At 48.7% G+C, this 21,332-nt stretch overlaps 1 protein-coding gene across 1 annotated transcript; it reads right to left on the reverse strand.

Moving 5' to 3' along the window:
- Positions 1-107: 107 nt before the first annotated feature.
- Positions 108-19,092, reverse strand: ST8SIA2 (ST8 alpha-N-acetyl-neuraminide alpha-2,8-sialyltransferase 2). The gene is made up of 6 exons (XM_009708403.1): positions 19,052-19,092; positions 16,311-16,373; positions 14,193-14,321; positions 13,402-13,659; positions 10,807-11,100; positions 108-746 (listed from the first exon to the last, which is right to left on the reverse strand). The coding sequence occupies exons 1-6, from the start codon at positions 19,090-19,092 to the stop codon at positions 461-463; spliced, it is 1,071 nt and encodes a 356-aa protein (XP_009706705.1). The 3' UTR covers positions 108-460.
- Positions 19,093-21,332: the final 2,240 nt, after the last annotated feature.

Here is a 21,332-nt window from a genome sequence, read left to right on the forward strand (position 1 = left end):
CCCCCCCCCCCCCCCCCCCCCCCCCGCCACGAGCACGGGGCCAAGAACGTGCCTCACTGCAGAGCGCCGGCGTCCTTGGCCAAACAAACTAACTACCAACCTCAGACCAGTCACGAAAAACGGCTTAACGTTTACCCACCACCTAACATACCCTCAAAAACCAAGGCCACCTTCACACCTTTCGGATGTAGGGCGAATGCCCTTCCGAGTCCAGCAAGCCCACAGCAAGCGGTCTTGCCCAGGCCAGTCACACCAGATGCTCCCGCATCTCTCCTGTCCATTCCTTGGCGAACACCAAACAGTTATAATACTCAGGTCAATATATATAGGTACCATGTGTATATATTTGTGTCGCTGTTCTGCGCATTAACGAAGACAACCAACCCCACCAGGCACCACTTGTCCTTTCCGCCCCCTCCCCTTCCTCCGTGGTTGTGCAGGAACGTGGCCGGGGACCACCCTACGTGGCCCCATCGCACTCCCCCACTGTCAGCTTCAAGGCTCCCTGTTGATGCAGCGTCTTTAAGGCTTTGAACTCCAAGGGCATGGTGTGCGGGCTGGCCTGCGAGGTGTAGCCATACTTCAGGCTGTCGTAGTAGTGGTACTTGACCGGATTCTGGTTCTGGTCCAGGGGAAAGGGCCAGAAGCCGTAGAGATAGATCTGGTTGCAGAACCGAGTGGCTAAGGTGTACATGAGGAGGCCGGTGGTGGGTCGCTTGATGTGCACCTTGTTCGTTAGCCAGTATCTGCAAAGGGAGAGTAGAGGAAAGCGTGTTATTCCCCACACACACGAAGCTCGTGTCTTGTACATTTTCTCTCTCCAACCTCTGACTGAGATATATTGGTTATTCAAAGTGAGAGGTTTCTGACTAGCAGAAGAGTTCTCCATGCCAAGAAAAAGCCTCTCTAGGGATTGCTTCATGAATAAGCATCCTCCTGCTCTCTGTCTAGCGGTTACATCACACTTGTTGCTATGGCATTGAAGCATCTCATGCCTCGGCAATCCTTTATGAAAAACAAATTGCTTGCAACGGTGGCCTTCAGTACTTCAGCCTACAATTATCTTCCAATCAACCTAGGAGATCAATACCACAGACCAAACCATCCACATGTCAATTAGACTCCAACAATCCCTCGACGCAGACAGAGTCTCACACACACAAGCTGATGATTTTCATTGATGAATGAAGATTTTTACTCTGACAGTAAACACAACAGGGCTGTAAAAACGTTTGCCTTGGAATAAAGGGTCACCAGGCTGAAAGAGCTAAAATACACTGCGGTGTTCCCGTTACACCCAGCGATTGCTACCGTGATCCTGGACCAAAATACATCACCACACTCTGCAACATCAGTCCATGAAATACACAATATGGCATATTGCAATATATAATATGCGATACGGAGGTCAGCTGTGCTTGCTGCTGAAAAGTGCATTAGTTTTTATAAGGGATGGCAAAAGGAACAGGGGAAGGAGGCACCTCATACTGACACATGAGCAGAAACTGTATCAGCGGTTGTATTTTGGGCTGCCAATAAAAGTTATTGCAGCATCAACCTCCTGTAAGAAGATGTTTCCAGCATCCAGTGTTTATTGCACAGGCAGCTTATCTGGTTTGCTCAGCAGAAAAACGCTGTCAGAGGAGCAAAAGCAGAAAGCAAAAGGTTTGCGGGAGGTAGAAGATGCACTCCCTCCTCCCCCAGCCCGGCTGATACCGGCGCAGTCCCACAGCAGGCAGGGATGGTGCAGACAGCGCATCCCACCGTGTCCCAGCCCGTTCAAGCCCTTGGATTATTTTTAATAGATATTCAAAGGGCCTGAGTTCAGGTGAGTGACTGGCAGCACTTTAGATAAAAAGCACAAGGAAGCGGAGCAAAGCGTGTGGTATTTCTGTGCTCTCACCCAGAGGTTTGGGATCCTGAGCTGGGTCCCGCTGTCATACGCGGAGCCACGGGAAGTGTCTTGCTCCTCATTTGCACTTTCCGCCAGACTTGGGGTTTGGAACTCAGACAGTGGGAACCCTTGGGAGAGCTGAGCCTTAATCCTGCAAATTAGCTTTTCACAAAAGTCATTAAAATTTAGCAACCAAGGCACAAAATGTACTTGATTGTTCTTAGCCAGATAAGAGAAAAATTGACTTTTCTGGTGAATCAAATTCTGGAAGCAGAGTGACCGCCTCGGTGTGTGCAGGAAGGGCACGGCAGGGGTTTCTGGGGTCCCACACCTGGCGTCACCATCCCTGGAGGTGTTTAAGAAAAGACTGGACGTGGCACTTAGTGCCATGGTCTAGTTGACGTGGGGGTGTTAGGGGGGCAAAGGTTGGACTCGATGATCCCAGAGATCTCTTCCAACTAAACCTGTGATTCTGTGATTCTATGTCCAAGCACCTGTAGCTTTTGCTAAAGACAAGTACGATGTTTTGGCGAGGTCCTCCTTGCCTGACTTGTCTCCTTGCATCTAGCACGAAAAAGGAGCAAGAAACTGGGGAAAAATTGGTGAGAACTGGTATCTCAGAGGCACAGCATCAGCATTTTCTGTTCTTCCCCAGCCATGTGGGTTGCACTATGGGGACACAGCAAAGCTCGCTGCGTTGCCGAGGCAATCTTCTCCCACAGGTAGCCATAAAACAGCCTCCTTGATGAGTTTATGGGCAAGTACATTAGACCCCTGGCACGCAGAGAGAAATGGGAGATTATCACAACCATTTAACACTGTGAATTAGGGTATCCTCATGCAGCAGAGAAACTACCTGGGAAGAACTGTCAAGCCACATTAACTGGCTGGCTTTGGGAGAAGACAAACGTCTGGGTTTGTCCTGCAGCTGCTTTAGCCTTAAAACTCTCCTTTTATCAATTTACCAACTGGAGCACAGATACTGGCGACCTTACTCCTGCCCAAAATATTAACTTTCGGGTTTTGTTGAGAGGTTGTAAAAACTCTATGAATGTACAACTACCTTGATAGCCTGAAGAAGTCATCCTTGCACATGCGTACGACCCATGACCACCAATGTTTCAAGTGTATTAGCGATGACAAAAATGACCTGGGTCAAACACAGAAGCGCCCTGCAGAAGCATCCCACAGAAGCACGCCGTCCTCTGCAACCCAGCACGCACAAACAGCCTCACCAGGACCAACAAGTGGGCACAACCAGTACCCAGAAGCAGCCCTACCAAAACCAACGCGGCGTATCCACCTCAGCACATGCAGCTAGTGAGCCCTCACTCAATCATATCAGAGTAGGGAACAATGACAATTCCGTTTCTTATAATAAAAACTAAAAGCTTGGTTCTTTTATCTGTTTTTCCCTCTATTGCAGGCATGGCATTGCAAAAATGAGAAGGATGACAAACCTTGCTCCTACAGCATCATAAATTCTTGCTGCTGGCTGCAGCTTTGGGAGGGGGTGATAGACTCCAGGCTGTCCCAGCCCACACACAGAGATGACATGCATAGTATATAATGCCCAAACCATAACATAGCCCGTGCCACAGCGCTTGCAATTTGTTTCCTGGACAGTGAAGGTGGGAAATCCTCCGGTGAGGTCTGAGGAATACTTTTTAATGACTGGTTTGTGATGGGAGTGTGGGAGCTATGCAGGAAGATCTCCCTCTTATCTCTCCCACCACTGGCCAACTGAGACAGCGGCCACATTCCTGGTGCAGGAAAGAACAGCTGGGGAGGGAAATAAAACCTAATTAATTCTGTAAATCCAAATGAGGTTGTCTGGGCGCACATGGGATGCTGTGTCAACAGCGCACCTTTAATATGTGAGGTCCGGGATTTTAATTAGGAGGAAAGATAATCTTGAAGCAGGCAGTAATTATTTTTCAAATTGGCTACACCAATCACCATAACTATTAACTGCAACATATTATGGAAAGAGACAGCAATTAAAAGAGAAGAGCAAAGAGCAGTCCTGAAACCCAATACCTCCTTTCTCAGAGCTGTTCTCACAGCGTGGACCTCTTTCAAAAGCTGGTGCTGTGTCGTTTCTGTAAATAAACCCTCAGGGGTGGAAGCAGCTACAGAGCTAGGTTGGTGCCTGAGTGGGATGCAGCTATGAACAGGAACCGTGATGCTGTCAGGCAAAAATTGTCCGAGACAGCTCTTGTTTCGGATCATGATAGTGACAGATGGAAAATGCCATCAGATTTTCAAGGCCATGTTTTGTAAGGAGGCAGCCTAGACACAAGCCCTAGCACCTATTTGAACTAATACTTGATGGTAGACAAGGACAAAGGTTTCAAGAAGAGCAGCTCAGAGAGTCTCATCCTGGTTGGTAGGTGGTTCTGGTTCCTGCTCAGCAACATCAATTTTCTGAAAGGTTTCTAAGAAACTTAAGAAGTCTCCTAAGCAGAACTGCATAGCACTGCTGTCGGCTGCGTGACCATCGGCGTATGGTTCCTGTGAGGGGGCTGCACTGCGGCCACAGGGGAAGTGACTGCTGTATTTGGAGCTTAAAGCCCAGAGGGAATCCTTCAGGAGATAAAATGCTCTGAAACTGTCCCTAGGAAGCCACAGCTCCCCCCTGAGCCAGGGAAAATGGCAGCCTTCACATCGCACATCTGGAGCACGCATCCCACCACGCTGACAGCGCTCATCCTCCCCCAGCATCACCGAATTCAGGGAGCAGATCCTGGCCTTGATTTGGGCTGAAATGCTGGGTGCAAAACTCCTCCCTGCAGGCAGTGTTTGAGGGCTGCTAGCGAGGGCAGGGTCCTGCTCTGTGCTTACCCATCACCTCCTGACATGTCTGAGAAAACCCTAAAGTAACTTGTACCCTCCACGGAAGGGTTAAGCTGCAGGATAAAATGAACAGAAAATCCATTGCCCTGATGAAATGAATGAAGAACTCAGGTCAATGAAGAAACCAAGTTTCAGCAGTATCAGCTGCATTATTTAGTGATCCAAATCAGAATAGCTGAAATAATGCAATTTCAGACCCTTTTAAAACAGCTTATTCATAAAAGTGTGATACAAACACAAGCTGTTATGGAGGTGCTAGTCCTTGACTGTCAGAAGCACATTATCAGTCTGCCACACACATCCTGCTCCTATTAATACTCATGAAAAACCAGCTACAGATAATCAGAGCAAGTGCCCCGACAGTGCTCCATGCTCATGTTGGTGCAGGCGAGGACAGGACCCGCCGGTGCTGGCAGGGCACAGCATGTATCCCAGCTGCTGGGTTGATGGAGATGAAGTGCTGGAGCCCAGGGAGTAACTGCTACGCTCCATTCAGCTTCTCCCAGCCCTTTTCTGTCCATGTCTCCAGTCTCCTCTGTCATCTCCACCAAAATATAGCTGAGCATGTACAGTGATGAGATCTGTGCTGGACGGGTAGGAATGGGCAGGTCCCCATCCAGATTCATGCTAATGCTGACTCCAAAAGCTGGATCTGGAGTCAGAGCTGGGCTTTATCCCCAGGCTGAGCAAAGCCCAAACACCAAATTAAGCCTCTATATCCAGACTGGCTCTGTACCGTGTGGCTTCGGTTTGGTTTTGGTGACTTGGCGCAAGCAAATCAATGCTGAGTCACGGATAAGTAACTCTTTTCTCCTCCAAGTCTGGAGCTCTGCAGTGCCCTTTCAAACACACATGGTACTCAACACCCACGAGTTAAAGCATTTCCAAACAGGCAGAAGAAGAGGAAAGTAAGTGGGAAGAGGATTACCCTATTTCTTTCCCCTTTCCTTCCTATGCCCCTCCTCTTCTTTTGACAAAGAAAAGACTAAATCTTCTTCCCAATTAATTGGAACAAATTAACTGTCTTGAGGTCCCAGTGCAGACACACCGAAGCTTGGGTACAATGTGCCTCAAGTGCAGAAGGGGCAAGAATAATTGCTCACACAAGGATTTATTTGTCGGATAGCCACTGATCTAACCCACACGTGGCTTTACGGGGCACTCGTAGTCCCTCACATTCTACCCCAGTCACACACTTGTGAATGGCTGTTTTCTCCCCCTACACCCTTCGGTCATCTTTTTCCCTCACCTGAGTGTAGGACCGCTGTCCTTAAACCATCTGTGGGACCAGAGATGAAGGGCTTTAAGGCACGAGCCTCCAAGGCACATATTTCAGAGGAGTCCCTGTAAGCATAAAGTACCATAAGGGAGGAAGCATGAAATACCTGGTTTAGAAAACCCACAAGTGGCTGACGCTGGCTAATCAACAGCAGAACCGATCTCAAAGACAGAGAGTGAGAAAAGATGAGCTGGAAGGGCTGTGAAAAGGAAAAGCAGCAGCTTAGGTTTGATGTGTTAGAGAAAAGGGGAGCCTGCGGAGGGATGCAAAAGAGCTGGGTGATACAATCAAAGCAACAAGTTAGGAGAATAATCTGCACACGTGTGTCCTGTATGGCTATAAGTGAGACAAAGGCTATCGGAAAGGAGGTGGCATGATCAGGACATAAGGTGAGGAGGGAGCAGGGGAGGGTTTCCACCATGGCTGATGGAAATGGGTTTGCACCACGGCAGCAGCATTGCCCTGAAAAAACAGCAAAGGTTTAAGACCTTGTTTGGGTGTGAGGACCCAGGGAGACATCTGAGGCAAAGATGAATCCACCTCATGTCTCACCAGGTTGCACTTCTGAGGACACGTGGCAGAGCAGCACGCAAGCTACGGATCCTGAGCAAGGCGATCACTGTCGTGAAGAGCGTACACGAACTGTCACAGCTATTTGGATGTTAAACCTAACAGGAGACCTAGCCAAGGAGCTGGAAGATTTATTGATTTTTTTAATCTTTTTTTCTTTCAAGAAGCTCTTAACAAAATCTCATGGGATTAGAATTGGTTACTGCCAAGAGACCCTCGTGATGGACACAGTGAGAAATGCTAGACTAGATTAGACAAGGCAAACTGAAACGTGTCCATGAATTCTCTGCAAGGAGTGATAGTGAAACCTCCAGACACAATTATTTTCCCCAGCTTCCTGCATTTCATGTTATTTCTCTAACAAAAGCTGCTTGGCAATAGGGATTACAAGGTTTTTTGGAGACACTAACAGATGACTTATAAGGCGCTTGCTTGCTTCCCAGCCAGGAGACGAGTACTGCGTTCTCCAGATGAATTGCTCAGGAGACGTTTTATAGAATCGCTCTGAAGTGAGTCATGCACCCCCAAAACGCATGGCACTGTCCCAGGCCCTTTGAGCTGGCTCCCGGCCACAGCACAGCTTTCCTCTTCAGCCTTAGGTAGCGACTAGGCTTCCTTCTGAGCTTCTCCATTGAAATGCTGATGGCTCTCTCCCCTCCTGGTGTGGAGATGGGGAGTTTAACCGTGTAAGAAGAGCCTCCGTCCTATTGCACAGACTATCCAGAATCATCAACACAAAAAGCTATCAGCAAACATTTAAGGCACCCTCACAGCTAGGAAGGTGATGTCTCGAATGATGCTGTCAAGGACAACAAAACCAAATGCTTTTTACTTATCTCAGCAACACACACTCTACAAATGCCCCAAATGCACTGAAAATTATAGGTAAAAATGCTCAATTGCCACTGAAATGTATTCTGGTCTAGGGGAAAGCAGAGCAGGACAATAAATACTGCGGTTCAAGGAGAAGTCAAGAACTCACAAATGTATTTCTCTGAAAGTGAAGGAAGAAGAGAAAAGGCAAAGCTTTTGTAGCTGAATTGAAGTTGGCTGAGATGACGTTAGTCTTTGTAGAAAGTGCTATTCGTTGAAAAAAATAAAATATCTAAAAGAGTGTCTTGGCTGAAAGACTTCCTCCATTTCTTTGTGATTTCCAAATCAACTTAGGATAGATTATAAAGGGTAGCTTTATCCAGCAAAGGAGAAGATGAGACATCTCTGCAACGGCAGCCCACTGTAGCACAGAGGGATGTTATGTGGGGCTTTGTGGATTATCAATTCTCTGCTCCATGCTACTTGCCACAAAATATATTCATTTCACAAATCTCAGATCTGTCAAACAAAAGTATAACGCTATGAAGTGGCATGTTCTGCAGAGAGAGCTGCAGAGAGAGCTGGAGAGACAGAGGAAGTTGTTCGAGACCATATCCCTGTAAGAGCAAGGAGCTCGTAAGCCAAAATATAGGATGATCGTAGGAATTAGACAGTATCACAGAAGACGAATAAGTAAACTCTAGTGATTCTGGTCAGTTTGACCTGAGGAGACTCCTTCTTCATTCTAGACTACATTATATCAATTACTCTGAGCAGATGGTCAAGACAACCCTGAGAGACTTCCTATATAGCACCAAGAGCACCAGCACACCCCGCTCCCTCAGCTGTGGCCAGTTCATTCAACATTGCCTGAATCACTCTTAAATCCATCCAAATCCAAACCTGAGGAGGCTGCACCAAGGAAAGGGTTAACATTGACTCTAGCCTTCCCCCAGCACAGCTCAGCTCTTTGCTCCCCAGCCCTGGGTGGTCCCTCTGCACGGCTCCTTGGCCAGGCCACAACACACTGGGTAGGCACTGAAGTGCTCCCATCAGTTCTGGCTTTCTGAGGGGGCTGCAGTTTTAATTATAATAATTGTTAATTACCAGGCATCCTTGTTTTGCTGCTGATAAGTGTGAGAGCAGGAGGGCAGGTCAGGCAGCAGCTCCCTTGGCTTAGAGGGCAACCCCTGACGAGAATTAGCACTGGCATCTGTGGTTATAATTGAATTAGCGCTGCCTCCGTGCAGTCATGACCCACCTTTCTCTATTGCCCCACAGCACGGTGACCAGCCCAAAGGAGAGGATCAAGATCTCAGCTGTAGCTCAGACCAGGTACTTAGAGCCTGTCATCAGCATCATCCAGTGTCTGACCATGTGCTGGTATCACATCCATCCCAGACAGCCACTTCACTCGCTGGTCTGACTGGCTGCATCCCTCTGAGCCCCAGCAGGTTTTCAGAAGCCTGAACCCATGTTCCTTGCATGGGACTCCATTAAAACCCACAGGAACACTAACATGTGCAAAAGGAAGACACTACTCCAAGCCACGGGGGAGAGGGGTGCATCACTCCAAGCACCAAGAGACAGCACTGAATCCCTGGGTTTGTCCCAAAATCCCTGCGTCCCCTCCAGCCATGCAGGACCTGCCAGCCATGGGTGGTGGCTCCATCGCTGCTCTGTGGGAGATGCACAGGGACAACTGGAGTGCCAGCCAGCCTGGCTGGACCACACAGCTGCAGCACAGAAGTGCCAGGAAGGTGCCGCGAGTTGGAAGATAAGCTCAGCAGCAGAGCTTATTGAGGCATCCTCCTCCTCCTCTCCCATGGGAAAGCGATGCCCAACCCTTGCCAATTCCTCCGCAAAGCTTCCTATGGGAAGTTTCTGGCACTGGGAATGGTTGCCAGCATAGGATTAACAGCCTGTTGATTTAAAGGGCTTATTACAGGAGCTTAATTCTATTTTGACAGATGAAAGTAAGTCAATTACAGCTAGAAATAGCTCAGAATTTGGGTTGTGGGTTTTTTTTTCTTCCTCTCCTCCCTTTCTGTGAGTTGTGGTATCGTTTCCTTCCCTTTCTTTACCTCAAAGCCAGCATTTTCTGTAAGACACCTCTCCAGCCCAGGGGAGCCTCAAACACAGGTACTTGGGGCAGACGTGGTTCTTCTCACCCATCACTGCTGCCTGCGATGCATCGTGGCACCAGGGCCTCCACTCCTCCCAGCCCCCCCAGGCTGCCTGCAGAGCCGCCCTTCACACCCCTCTCCCCAGAGCACCCCCTTAGGCTTGCTCCTGTGAGAAATAACCCCAAAATCTGTCCCGTGCCCACCCCTGCACTGACAAACAACCTGAGCTGGGACAGAGTAACATCGAGCATGGACCAACTGACCAGAAGAGCTCAGCTTCAGAGGTGTGCGGGGGAAGAAGAGCTCAAAGCAATCAAGAAACATTAATGCTCAGGCTTAGAGGTGGGAGCACCAGCTACACGAGTGAATTCTCATCCTGGCAGGTCAACAGGGTCTAGTCAGGATCAGAGAGGACAACTACTGTCACTAAGCCACCTCCAGCATAAGCCACTGCCTGCCTAGACTCCCTAGATGCCTAATGAATCATGACTCTCCCTAGAGAAATAAAGCAAGAAAGCAAGAGCATACCCGCTCCCCAAGCCATTTACACGGCAGTCTCACCCCTGGGGCTCTCTTTCTTCTATAACCTCCCCATCCCCACCACACTTGTGTCTCCCACGCACCTGAAGTTGCAAGGAGACAGCAGAAAGACCTCTTCCTTCCCTCCGGGTAAGTCCATTCACTACCACCTGGCCTTGTTTCTCTGAACAGGAGGACCAGACCACATCAGTCCCCTCTCTGTCTTGGCGGGTCATTTAAGATGGGCAGCGCAATTAGCACTGTTACAGGAGCATACAGGCTACTCACGAGCAGCCCTTGGGCCTCTGCCATCGCCAAGCCCATCCAGGCTGCCATGAGCTCCTGACCTGAGGAGCTGTGCAAGACTTGCCTGTGTCACTCAAGCACAAGGTGACAAACTTCATCACTAGCTCAGCACACGCACGTTTCCCCAAGGAAAGCCCTAACCATAGGATGGGGAGTTATCACGGGGACACCCAGGCTTACAGCTAGGAAAGCGTTGGAAGACTTAGGCTCACTATATTGCATGGCTAAAAGCCTTCCCACTGAAAGAGCGGAGCGGGGAGCCTCTGCTTCTGAGGTGGTCTCCAGTTCTCATCTAGGGACCTGCCACCGCCCACGGAGACCTCCTCACGGTCTGCAGAAAGAAACAGCTTGTGCCATTTGCCTCCAGCGCAAACCCATCGATCACTCTCCAGCTCAGGAAGCTCATAAAATCCTGGCTCCGAGCACACCAGAAACGCTCTCACCCTCGGACAGCATGCAGCAGGCGCAGTGAGGGGTAGGCAGTCCTGACGTTGATGTGATGCTTCAGGATGAGCTCGTTCACCCACTCCACTCGCTCCTTGCCCCCTTTGGCCATGAATGCTGGGATCCAGAGGATGCTGCCGTTGAGGCTGTGGAGGCGTTGAAGCAGCTTCTCCCTCCAAGTCTCATTCACCAGGTCCTCAAAGGCCCGCTGGATGACCGAGGGGTTCATAGTCACCAGGTCCGTCTTCATGCCTACGTCCTGCGAATACTCCTGGACAGGGGCCAGATTGCACCTGCGAGTGGAAACATCAAACAGCTCTTTACAATGGACGTGAGAGAGGGCAGTGACAAACATGAGGGATGTTTGATGCCAAAAGCCAGGGCCAGTGACAGATGTGCCCATTTGCCCTCGCTTTTGGGAGGAGGAGGAGGGAGAATGAGCCTCTGCAATAAATTAGAGAGGCTCTGACTGGGTAATGATGAGACATCTTAATATCAGGTCATCATTCCTCAGCATGATGGCATGTACATGCATATTTCTCTAGGGCAATGCTAATAACAGACATAACTTAGGTGTCTGGTGGGTGGGTTTGTATGGATCGGTATCTCTTCTGGTGTGGTTCAAAAATAACATGTAGCAACAAACCTCCCATCTTTGCTGCCATGGCAGATTTGAAATGAAACAGCCTTTCCCACACAAAGAAAGCTCTCGCCTCTTAATTCTAGTCCTGCAAGGATAATATTATTCCAAGTCCCTTTTCTCTTCCTGGTGAGTCTCTGCTATCAGCAGACCTGGTGGCACCAGCAGCAGTAATGACACCAGCGAGAGGTGGATGCCAGGATATGGTCTCTACAGGGTTTGGCTGTCTGGAGGCTGTGACCTTCAAAAAACATCTCTTTCTGTAGTATTAATTGGTGCCTCCTCTCAGGCTGTGCACGGGGACAGGGGCACACACACTCCCCCAGGAGCTCCCGTGCCACGAGCTCCTGTGTCACGCCAGGGCTGAGGGGCTGTGGGATAAACTGCCAACAAATCACCCTCGTTATATGGTGGTTTCCTATAGCTCCTCAAGGGAGGATCTGCGTCTGTTAAGCTGTGGCCTTGCCATGTACATGGTGCTGGGTAAATGGCACTGGGGACCAGGTGATGGGGGGATGCTCACCCAGTGAGGTGAAAACCAGAGGGTACTCGTGTGTTAACACACTGTGTGCTCTCCTGCAGTGTTTTACAGTGAAGTTACAGTATTTAACGAGCAGAAATTGCATCCCAACCATCTGCCTCGATTATCAGCCATTACTACTGTTTTCCCTACTTTACAGATGGGGAAACTAAGGGAATGGTGTAAAGAAAATCCAGCTACTGGCACACAGGGCCTTTCTGATCCACTCATCACAGGAGTAAAATCACTGAAAATAAACATTGGATCTGAAGAGTGAAGCTGTATCCTGGACACAGAGCCCATCACTCGTCACTGCCAACTCCACAGAAAAGGCTGCCTGGATGGAGCAAACCTCCCTCAGGAAGATGCAGGTTCAAGTGGTGGCTCAGATAACCTACGGTGGAAAGAGCACCTCCATGCTAGACCTGCACGAGCATACATGCTTGGGGAGAAGTCACTCAAAATCCCAATCCTTACACCCAGAAAAGCTTTTCTCCTGCCACTTTGCTGCCCAACATGAAAGCCCCTCCCTAAACTTTGCCAGAGCTGCAATAAGCAATTTTTCCCTTTGCTCACTCTGGTTACAGTTAAGGATGCAAACGATAATGTCCTGTCCCCCACGGACAGGACAAAGTTGCTAGCAGCCAGGCAGGCTGGAGCAGCCTGGCCTGAGTGGGGGGCAGATGGGACATTATCCTCGTTCCCACGTCACGTTGGGGACCGCCTTTGTGAGTCGCTGATGGATTGGGCTGTCTTCATAATAGACTCGCCAGAAAGCAAATGTCTGCACATACATAAATCATCAGCAGACTCCTACAGCCCCTCAGCTAAGAGATGTATGCGGGTGTTGGGGCTGGGAGGGCAGGCGCGCTCCTCCTCTCCACTTCAAGCATCTCCTGTAGTGAATTCAGCGTGTGCCCTCGTGGGGGTCAGGATCTGCTGCTGCAGGTCCATGGGGCAGTGCATCTGCAGGGACATCGGTGCTGGGGATGGAGTGGTCACAGGGGAGTGTCAGACCGGGCATGCACAAGTGTTGTGCCAGGGCACCACATGGTGCACTCAGTGCTTGAGGGCAGAAGTGACTTGGGGAAGGATCGAGCTTGTGTCCATGGCAGAGTCCAGGACAGGGTTTATTTGCAAGAGGGTTAAGTATGTGGGAAAAGAGGAGTGAGTGCTTGGGTCTGGGGGTGTTGGGGGTTAACGGTGCCCTGGGGGTTAACGGTGCACTGGGGGAACACATGGGGTGCGTGTGCAAGGACAGTGGGGAGCTCTCGGCGGTTGGTAGAAGAATTCGCAGTGGGGACGTTTGTATCAGTGAACTCTACGCATACACACTGCACCACACAGATTGGGACTCCAGCCCCTGTCAACACCTCTGAACCCTCCTCAACCCCCCGCCCTCAGCCTCATTGTGTGGCAGGCGTGGGCCCCTACCTTATCACGAAGCTGTGTGCATCGATCTCGGGGCCGCAGCCACTGCTGAGCAGGACCCCCGAGTTGCCCACGATGGCGCAGGTGGGGAACTGCTTGCCCTTGAGAGGCGAGGTGCGAGGCAGCAGCTCGTACAGGTTCTGTGAGACGTTCATGGTACTGTCTCTGTCAAAGACGTAGTGGATGATGTCCCCCGGCTTCAGCGTCCCCTTCAGCACTGAAATGTCCTTCTCCGCATCCAAGAACTTCAGGATCTGTTTCCTGAGGACAGGGAAGAAAACAGCCCCATCAAGTGAGGTGCAGAGATAATTTGAGTCATACATAAGACAAACTCTTGCCTCCTGCCTGCCCTCACTCCATGCCCAGTCCCAGCCAACTGATGCTCTCCAGCAACAGCTTTCAAACACGTATCTCCATCTTAATGCCTGCTCCTTCTCCACCCATCCCTTCCCAGGGCGGGCTAGCATGGCCAGCCACCGTCAGTGGAGGGTCCCTGAATTTACCCTGGATAGAGGCTCTCCCTCTCCCCTCCATCACCAACCACCAGCGCACACCAGTTCCACTTGGTCTGAAAAATGGGGGCTCAAGTGCTCCTTGTTTTATTGTTGCAAGGCCAGCTGGTTCAGCTGGGAATTCCTTTCCAAGCGATCGCTTACAGATATGAAGCCTAGCACAGCAGGAGATAAGCCTTTTATTTCTTCCTCGACTTCTTTAGATGATATACAGAGACAATTTGCCAGCTTGCACTGGAGAGGACCAAATCTGTCCCTTGTCCTATAGGTAATTACCAGTACCTGATCTTCAAAGAGAGTGTCTGGTTGTGTCTCCATTTGGATGAGGCTGGTTTAATGTTGTGCTTAATGCTTTCATTACTTCTGTCAACAACAGCTGGAGACGAAGAGTCATTTATTACTACTTCAGCTCTAGAGAAAAGAAAGACAGGGAGAGGGAGAGAGACAGGATCCGTTAGCATCCCAATGGCACTTCTAATCACTGTCTTCGGCTCTGGCTGCTGGAATTCAAACTTCATCAGAAAAGCAAAATTGTAGTTATTAGCTAAACAAGAATTGAAAGCCTGTTTGTATTCTGCTACACTCAAGCAGACAGACACAAATCCTTAAATACCTGCTCGCTTACAGGAACACAGACAGCCAGGCACAGCTCCACAGAAACCACAATCTTACACATCTAGCTGTAGAAAGGCATGCACACAAAAACAGAAGCAGGCTCTGCAAAGACAGGCTGGCAGATGGACACTTGCACACGAGATGCTCCAGAGACCTGGGGAGCCCCCAAAATTCACCAAGACATTTCCTGAGTGGGCAGCTGAGGTTGCTGCCCTGTTGCCTCATGGTTGCACATGAGCACCCCAAAGTGGAGCCAGCTCAGCTCCCGGAGAGGGTTAAAATCCTCCTCAGAGAAGTGCAAACTTTGCTTCACCCAAAGGAGAAATTAATTTAGCTGAGCTGCTGGGTGCTGCTTGTGAGATTGGGCTACGAGCATCCCATACCGAACAGGAGGAGGCTGGCTCGCTGGTAACTTTTTCCCCAGTTAGAAGAGAGCATGGGGATTTCAGCATCCATATCGCCTGCTCCAGACTCAAAAATGAGCAGGGGGACGGGCAACAGCCAGATGCTGCAGTTTGGAGATGATCACTGGGAGACCTCACCTTTTAATCCCTGCTCTAAGAAGCAAATCAGCCCCAGCACTCCAGTGCCATTTACATCAAATGACATGAATTAAGGGAGCCTCTGAATATTTGATTCTAGCCAGCTGCCCTCCAAAGAGAATACCCAAGCATCTCATCAAGAAGCTGTGTGTTTATCTACAACCCCCAAAAAAACCTTCACACTTCAGAGCACTCTGAAAAATACACAGCCAAAGCACTCGCTAACAGCTAAAGGGTATCCCCCTCTCTGGTGCAAAGGGCTTTTTCGAGCTGGCAAATGGTTTGTGAATAAATACATTTATAAAAAGCATGTAAACCCCAAGGCGGGAGAAGCGCAAGAGATGGGGCAGAGCTGGCGGTCCAGGCTGCTGGACAACACCCAGCTCCTGGCAGCACATCTCCAGCCCAGGGAAGGGGCTCCCAAGGACACACTGTGGCTCACACCATGTAATGTTTCAGAAAGGTAAGGAAATGTGTTTATAAATGTTGGCTGCCAGTGTCCTTCCCTGTGTTTGTACAGTACCTCTCCAGAGGCTGCCAGTTGAGGCTGTTGGATTTGTTTGCATCTTGCATTTTGCCATATCACCTTGTGTCTTGCAAAGCTTACTTACAAGGTGTCAAAAATCGTAAAGGAAACAGGGTAAAGAAATCTTGGGAATAACTATGTTTTTTTTGGTTTTGTCCATTTTCTGTGTTTTGATTATGGGCCGTGACATCATCACAGAATGATATCACTCTTTCTTTCTCACGTGGTGTCACTAAGCTTTGCAACCATGCCACTTGGTAATGCTGGGCTGACATGAAATCATTGTAAAAGTAACAGAGAGACAATGAATGAAGCTGCGATGCCACAAAACGACTCTGCAATGGAGCGACGTTACTGAAGTGCGTTACGATAAAACTGAATGAAGTTCTGATGTCAAAGACAGCGATCTCTCTTCTAATAGCACGTAGTAAAACTACGAAAATGGCAACTCTGTCACTGACTTATTTTCACAATAAGTAACTCTCTCTTTCTCGTTCTCTCAATCACGGCAACTTGCAGATCCTCGGTTATTTGCAAATGATTATTGCACTGAGCTGGGGGAAGGAGGGGGAGAAACGATTAAGAAAATGCAAAGCAGAAGTGAAAAGAAACAGATACATTTGCTAAATAAGAACAGCACTATCCAGCGAAGAGGAGAAGCAGATTAATAGCTGCCTTACAGCAAAAACAAATGAACACAAAATCTAATTTACAAACCTATTAGATTTGCTATGTAAGCTGTTCACAGCTGATCTGATTGTACCTCTGCCTCCAGAACTCCTGCAAGACAAAGGAAATGCATTATTTATAAACCCAGCTCCTCTTTGCCAAGCATTGTTCAACAGTCAAGAGATCCTGCTCTGAAGGGCTCTGAACGGAGACTCTGCTGTGCCATTCGCATCCCACCGCATCCAGAAGGGAGATGTCCTGATGCCTGTGAAGGGCTTTTCACATCCATCGTCATTGCTGCCCTACTGTGATCGTAAAATCAATTCGGCAAAAAAAACTCCTACCCAACCCAATTAATAATACCTGCGCGATCTAACCAGCCATCAAAGACATCTGGTCTCCGTCGTCAAACCAGCATGCAGCCTACAGGTTGCATTAAATACTTCTCCACTTTTTTTTTTACGAGTCAGGTGTTAGCAGTGCATAGAGAAGGTCTCCTACATCTCCAGGTTGCCAAGGGATTTTCCGTGTCCTTTTCAGGTGGGGACTGAGCTGAAAGATCTGGACAGGATTCCCACCACTGTCTTCATCGTGGGCTTTCAGTTGAGACCACCCAACATCTCCATTTTATCCAGACCAAGCCACCAGTCTCCTGGGTGACTGGTGGAGACCTCATCCTCACAGTGCACCTTCTCCTGGCTCCCAGTGACCTAGGCCAGACGCAGGGCCCCATTCCAGCCCCTTTCCAATCCCATGAGTGCCCTGAAGCCCCTTGTCCCCACCTTTGGTGTAACCTGGCCAAAGCTACAACGCCAGCTCACTGCAGTCATTTGCACGCAGGATCCGAGACCTGAAGTGAGAGCCTTGTTGCTCCCATGGCCTGACACCACTGCACAAGGATGGGTGCCAGACCTGCCTGAGTAAGATCTGTGGGGACAGCCAAAGTTTCCAGCACCTATATGATGCTATAATGGAGAATATGTGGGAACAAGCCCCTTCAGAAACCAATGCCACTCATACGAACTGTGAAACCTCACTGAAAAATAAATACATAGAAGTATTGGTCTGCATCTAGTTGGCTGCGGAGCCCCTTCTTGCTTTAGCTTGCTATTTTCAACGGGGTCACAAAGAACCAGTTGTCCACTTTGTGATGCTCAGTGGGAGCTGGGCTCCTAGTCAGGCACATTTTAACTGCCACATGCTCAGTGCTCTCTTTCATTGTTTCCATTGCACAGATATCCAAATGAACATGCTCATAAAGAGAACCAAATTCTCTTCCAGCAGAAATATTGTTACCTGGAAATATATACCTTAATGAAAATGTATCTCAGGAGCACGTATTTCTACCAGTCCTGAAAAAATCCCAAATGCACTAGACATAAATGAAAAAGAAATAGAGTGCGTGAACATGTGGTGCCATCAAAAAAGATTTTCAGACTTGTGGGATGCGATGTAAATCCCTTCGTTAGGCTGAGCACAGCCCTCAGCACCGCATAACATCAAACCCTTGGAAATGCCACGAGGATCGTCCCTTTTCTCCCTCCTGCTGGAGACCATCTATGGCCAAGTCAGAGGGATTCCTGCTCCGACACTCTCCTCTTCCCCTTGACAAACCTGAGAGTCAGCGAGCTGTTTCATTTTTTGTTGCATCAAGGGAACAGCAGGACTAGCTTATTCCTAGAGCCTACCGGCATTTAACAAGCCTCTGCTTTAATGGGGTTCACCGCGGGGTGTGGGAGCAGACTGGATTAGTGTGCAAACCACGCATCCTTTCAGAGACGTCTCCTCTGAAGGAGCCTTCCAAATGGGATTCACACTCCTTCACACTTGCTGTAAAACAGATAGGGACTGGATTAAGAGCTTAGAAAAAGAAATGCTGCTCTCTGAATAAGCGCTGCTTCACAATCTCTGTGAAAGGAAAAAAAAACCCACAGAAATTACAAACTGGAGAAGACCTGTTAGCTCCCACCTCATCCATGTTTTGCGGCTACGGCAAGACTGATCCAAAGCATCACAACATATTATTCAAATGCATTTATCTAATCTAGCCTTACATGCCCCCAGCGACAGGTCTGTGCATGTCTCCTCCTGAAATTAAGGCAGGCATCGGGGCTGGAGATGCTGGACGTGAGGAAGACAAGTTGAGAGCACATCTCCCAAATCACTGTGTGCAGAGGTGGTGGGGAAGCAGATGGGCTGCCCGGATCCCTCGCCAAGCAGCCCCTCAAAGACAGTTTCAGTGGTTACTCTTTTCCCTTCACACACTGTGAAAAGCAAAAGTTTTCAAAATACAGTAATGCAAACAGAGCACGAAGCATTCTGCTGTCATATATGAACATGGAGGGGGTGGCTCATCGGTGGAGGAGAGCTAGCCATCTTCCCATGACTTGCTCTATGGCACTGGGCTCACTGCTTTGCTGGCCAGCAGCAGCCAGGATGCTCTTGGTGGACATGAGGTGCTGGCAAAGACACTGCTCCCTGTACTAGGCTTGGTTTCTCTCTCTGAGCCACAGAGATTGCCTGAAGATGGGACATGATACGTGGCTGAAGGTCTCAGCTGGTTTAATGAATCCTAAAATGCTCCTTGGCTTCATCAAAACCATCAGCCTTTCGGTCCTTTGTGTCCTACACTGCAACTTCTGGACATCTTCCCTACAATCTTCCCCCTTTGTACAGTCGAAGACGATGTGCACTGTGGATATGATACCATGGGATGTACCTGTCCAGCCATCCTGCTCAGCTCTGCCCACCAGTAGGTACCAGCCAGGCAAACCAGCTGCTCAAAACACCCATAGTTTAGCCAAGGATGGTATTTTCCAAGATCTGCCATACTTCATTACCAACACAGGCAAGCCAATATGACCGTACTGCTTCACTTCCCCCACCTGGGAAGAGGGAAACATTAAGAAATGGAGGGTACCAATTAAGAGGCACATGTTTGGGGGGGGAAAAAAAAAAGTCAGCCTATTTTATTACACCTTGCTGACCTGGAGTTTCAAATCTCTTGGCTTCAAAAGGCAAAGACCAACCTCGATTAAAATTGCACAGATAGGCATTGATTTTGAAAAGCTTTCTAGTGCTACACTGTGTTTAGATTGAATTGCCTTATTAATCTAGTTGTTATCAGTTTGATTGTACAGCCAGCTCCATAAAGTACCAACCTGCTTCCTAATCCTATTATTTACAAAACGCTCTTCTGACTTCTGTTGGGATGCTTTCCAGTGATAAGTCACATCTATATGTGCTAATGCCATATTACTGGCTTATGCCATCCTTTCTCATTTTTGCTTTGAGATTTTCAAGCTGAATTTCCACTATCTAAGATATTATATAGGTCAAAACATTCTGTGCTCAGATGTAAAGTGACACTGATTCATATATCAGAGGATAAAAAAGAAAAATTGTCTTATGGTTCAGGTCCAAATTTTCTTGGATGAATAATTTCTGACAAATCAGGTATGCGAAGACTTTTCTATTCATCCACTATGAATGGGCTGTTTAGGATTTTTGCTTCCCTTTTCACCGTTTCCCACTTCTTAAATGATTCCCTTAATTGTGTCTAGGTACGGTTCGGTCTTGCTTCGAGCAATTTCGATACGTGAAATCAAAGCTGCTTTGACTGAACAAGTAGGTCACACAGCCTCTTTGGGTGAGCAGATCTCTAAGAGCAGGCTTTACGCATCCATATTCTCAGGCTTAAAAATTCAAAATTCTGTTTTCCATGGATATTTTACAATGCCCACCTCCAAGTCATGCTTCCCCCCAGCATCCGTGGCAGACAGTACACATGGCAAGTGGGCACGAGAAGCATGAACTAGCTAGAAATTTCAGCCATACCCTACCACCCATTCAGCCACATTTGTGGAGTCCATTCCCAGTGGAACAAAACCTCTGCCTCTTCCTGACCTTGGGCAACCCAAGTCTTCCTCTTCTCCCTCCTCCACATAAAAGAGATATAATAATCCCTTGAGGGATTGTTAAGCAGAATTTATCCAACTGAATTCCTCAGAAAGAGAGTTCAGAGTGCCACAATTTGTATCTGAGGGGTTCAAATGACTAGCACCTACTAATTAAGTTTTCACAACCTGCTTTTGTGTTAGGTGCATTTTATGATCCTTGTTTTACAGCTGCGACATTGGGGGTGAAGTGGCTTGGCCCGTAACACCAAAAAATGACAGTCCCACAAGCCAGGACAGGAGCAGGCGCTACGGGCTTACAGCAGACCTGTCCTCTTGAAAATGCTGCTCTTTACCTGCTGAGAGCGAGTATGGCTCTTGCTGGGTGAGAAGCTAGGACATGTCACCCAGAGGACCACAGGAATTGATCTGAAAAGGTCCCCCTGGCCTGAAAAGCACATGCAGCCATTGGTCTCCTGAAACAGCTGCAGGCTGTACCCATAAGGCAGTCTATAACTATTAAAAGAAAAAAAAATCATAGCTATATTTACTTTGCTTTTTAAGTGTTGCTCTGATGTTGTCCTCAAGACCAGAACTGCTGTTTTCTATCTGAAGAGCACACAAGTGTGATGCCAGGGCTGGTCAGGGACCACCCTCTCAAAATCACTGCCCTCCTAACCCATGGGCTGTCCCCGAGGCAGCCGGATGGGGAGGGGACATGGAGCAGGATGCTCACAGACCCTCTGCAGCATGCTGCTTCGTGGCCAGATGGACCCAGTCACTGTAACTAACAGTTTTGAGGAAAGAGATACACTGCCCAGCCCCTGGAAATGAAATACAAACACATAATTTCCCCCCTTCTCCCAAACTTGATAGACTTGCTCCTGCTGATGCTCACAGCGATATATAATCCCATGTGCATTCACATGCATAAGCCAGACTTTGCAACGTCAGGGACTCGCTGGTACACCACCTCGTTAGAGATGGGCTTGGATGCACCGACTGCCCTATTAAGTGTGTGAATTCGTTTTGCTGGCTAAGAGCAGTGCTGTTATTAAGCTAAGCCATGTGCTCCCTGAGTCCTCAAAGATGGGGCAGGATCCACTTGGGTCAGTGCGGTAAAATGTGGATCAGGATACAGGTTTCAACCCTCCCTCCTCTTCCCTGAAATTCA

Source organism: Cariama cristata, unplaced genomic scaffold (assembly GCF_000690535.1).
Source record: "Cariama cristata isolate BGI_N322 unplaced genomic scaffold, ASM69053v1 scaffold16789, whole genome shotgun sequence".
NCBI lineage: Eukaryota > Metazoa > Chordata > Aves > Cariamiformes > Cariamidae > Cariama > Cariama cristata.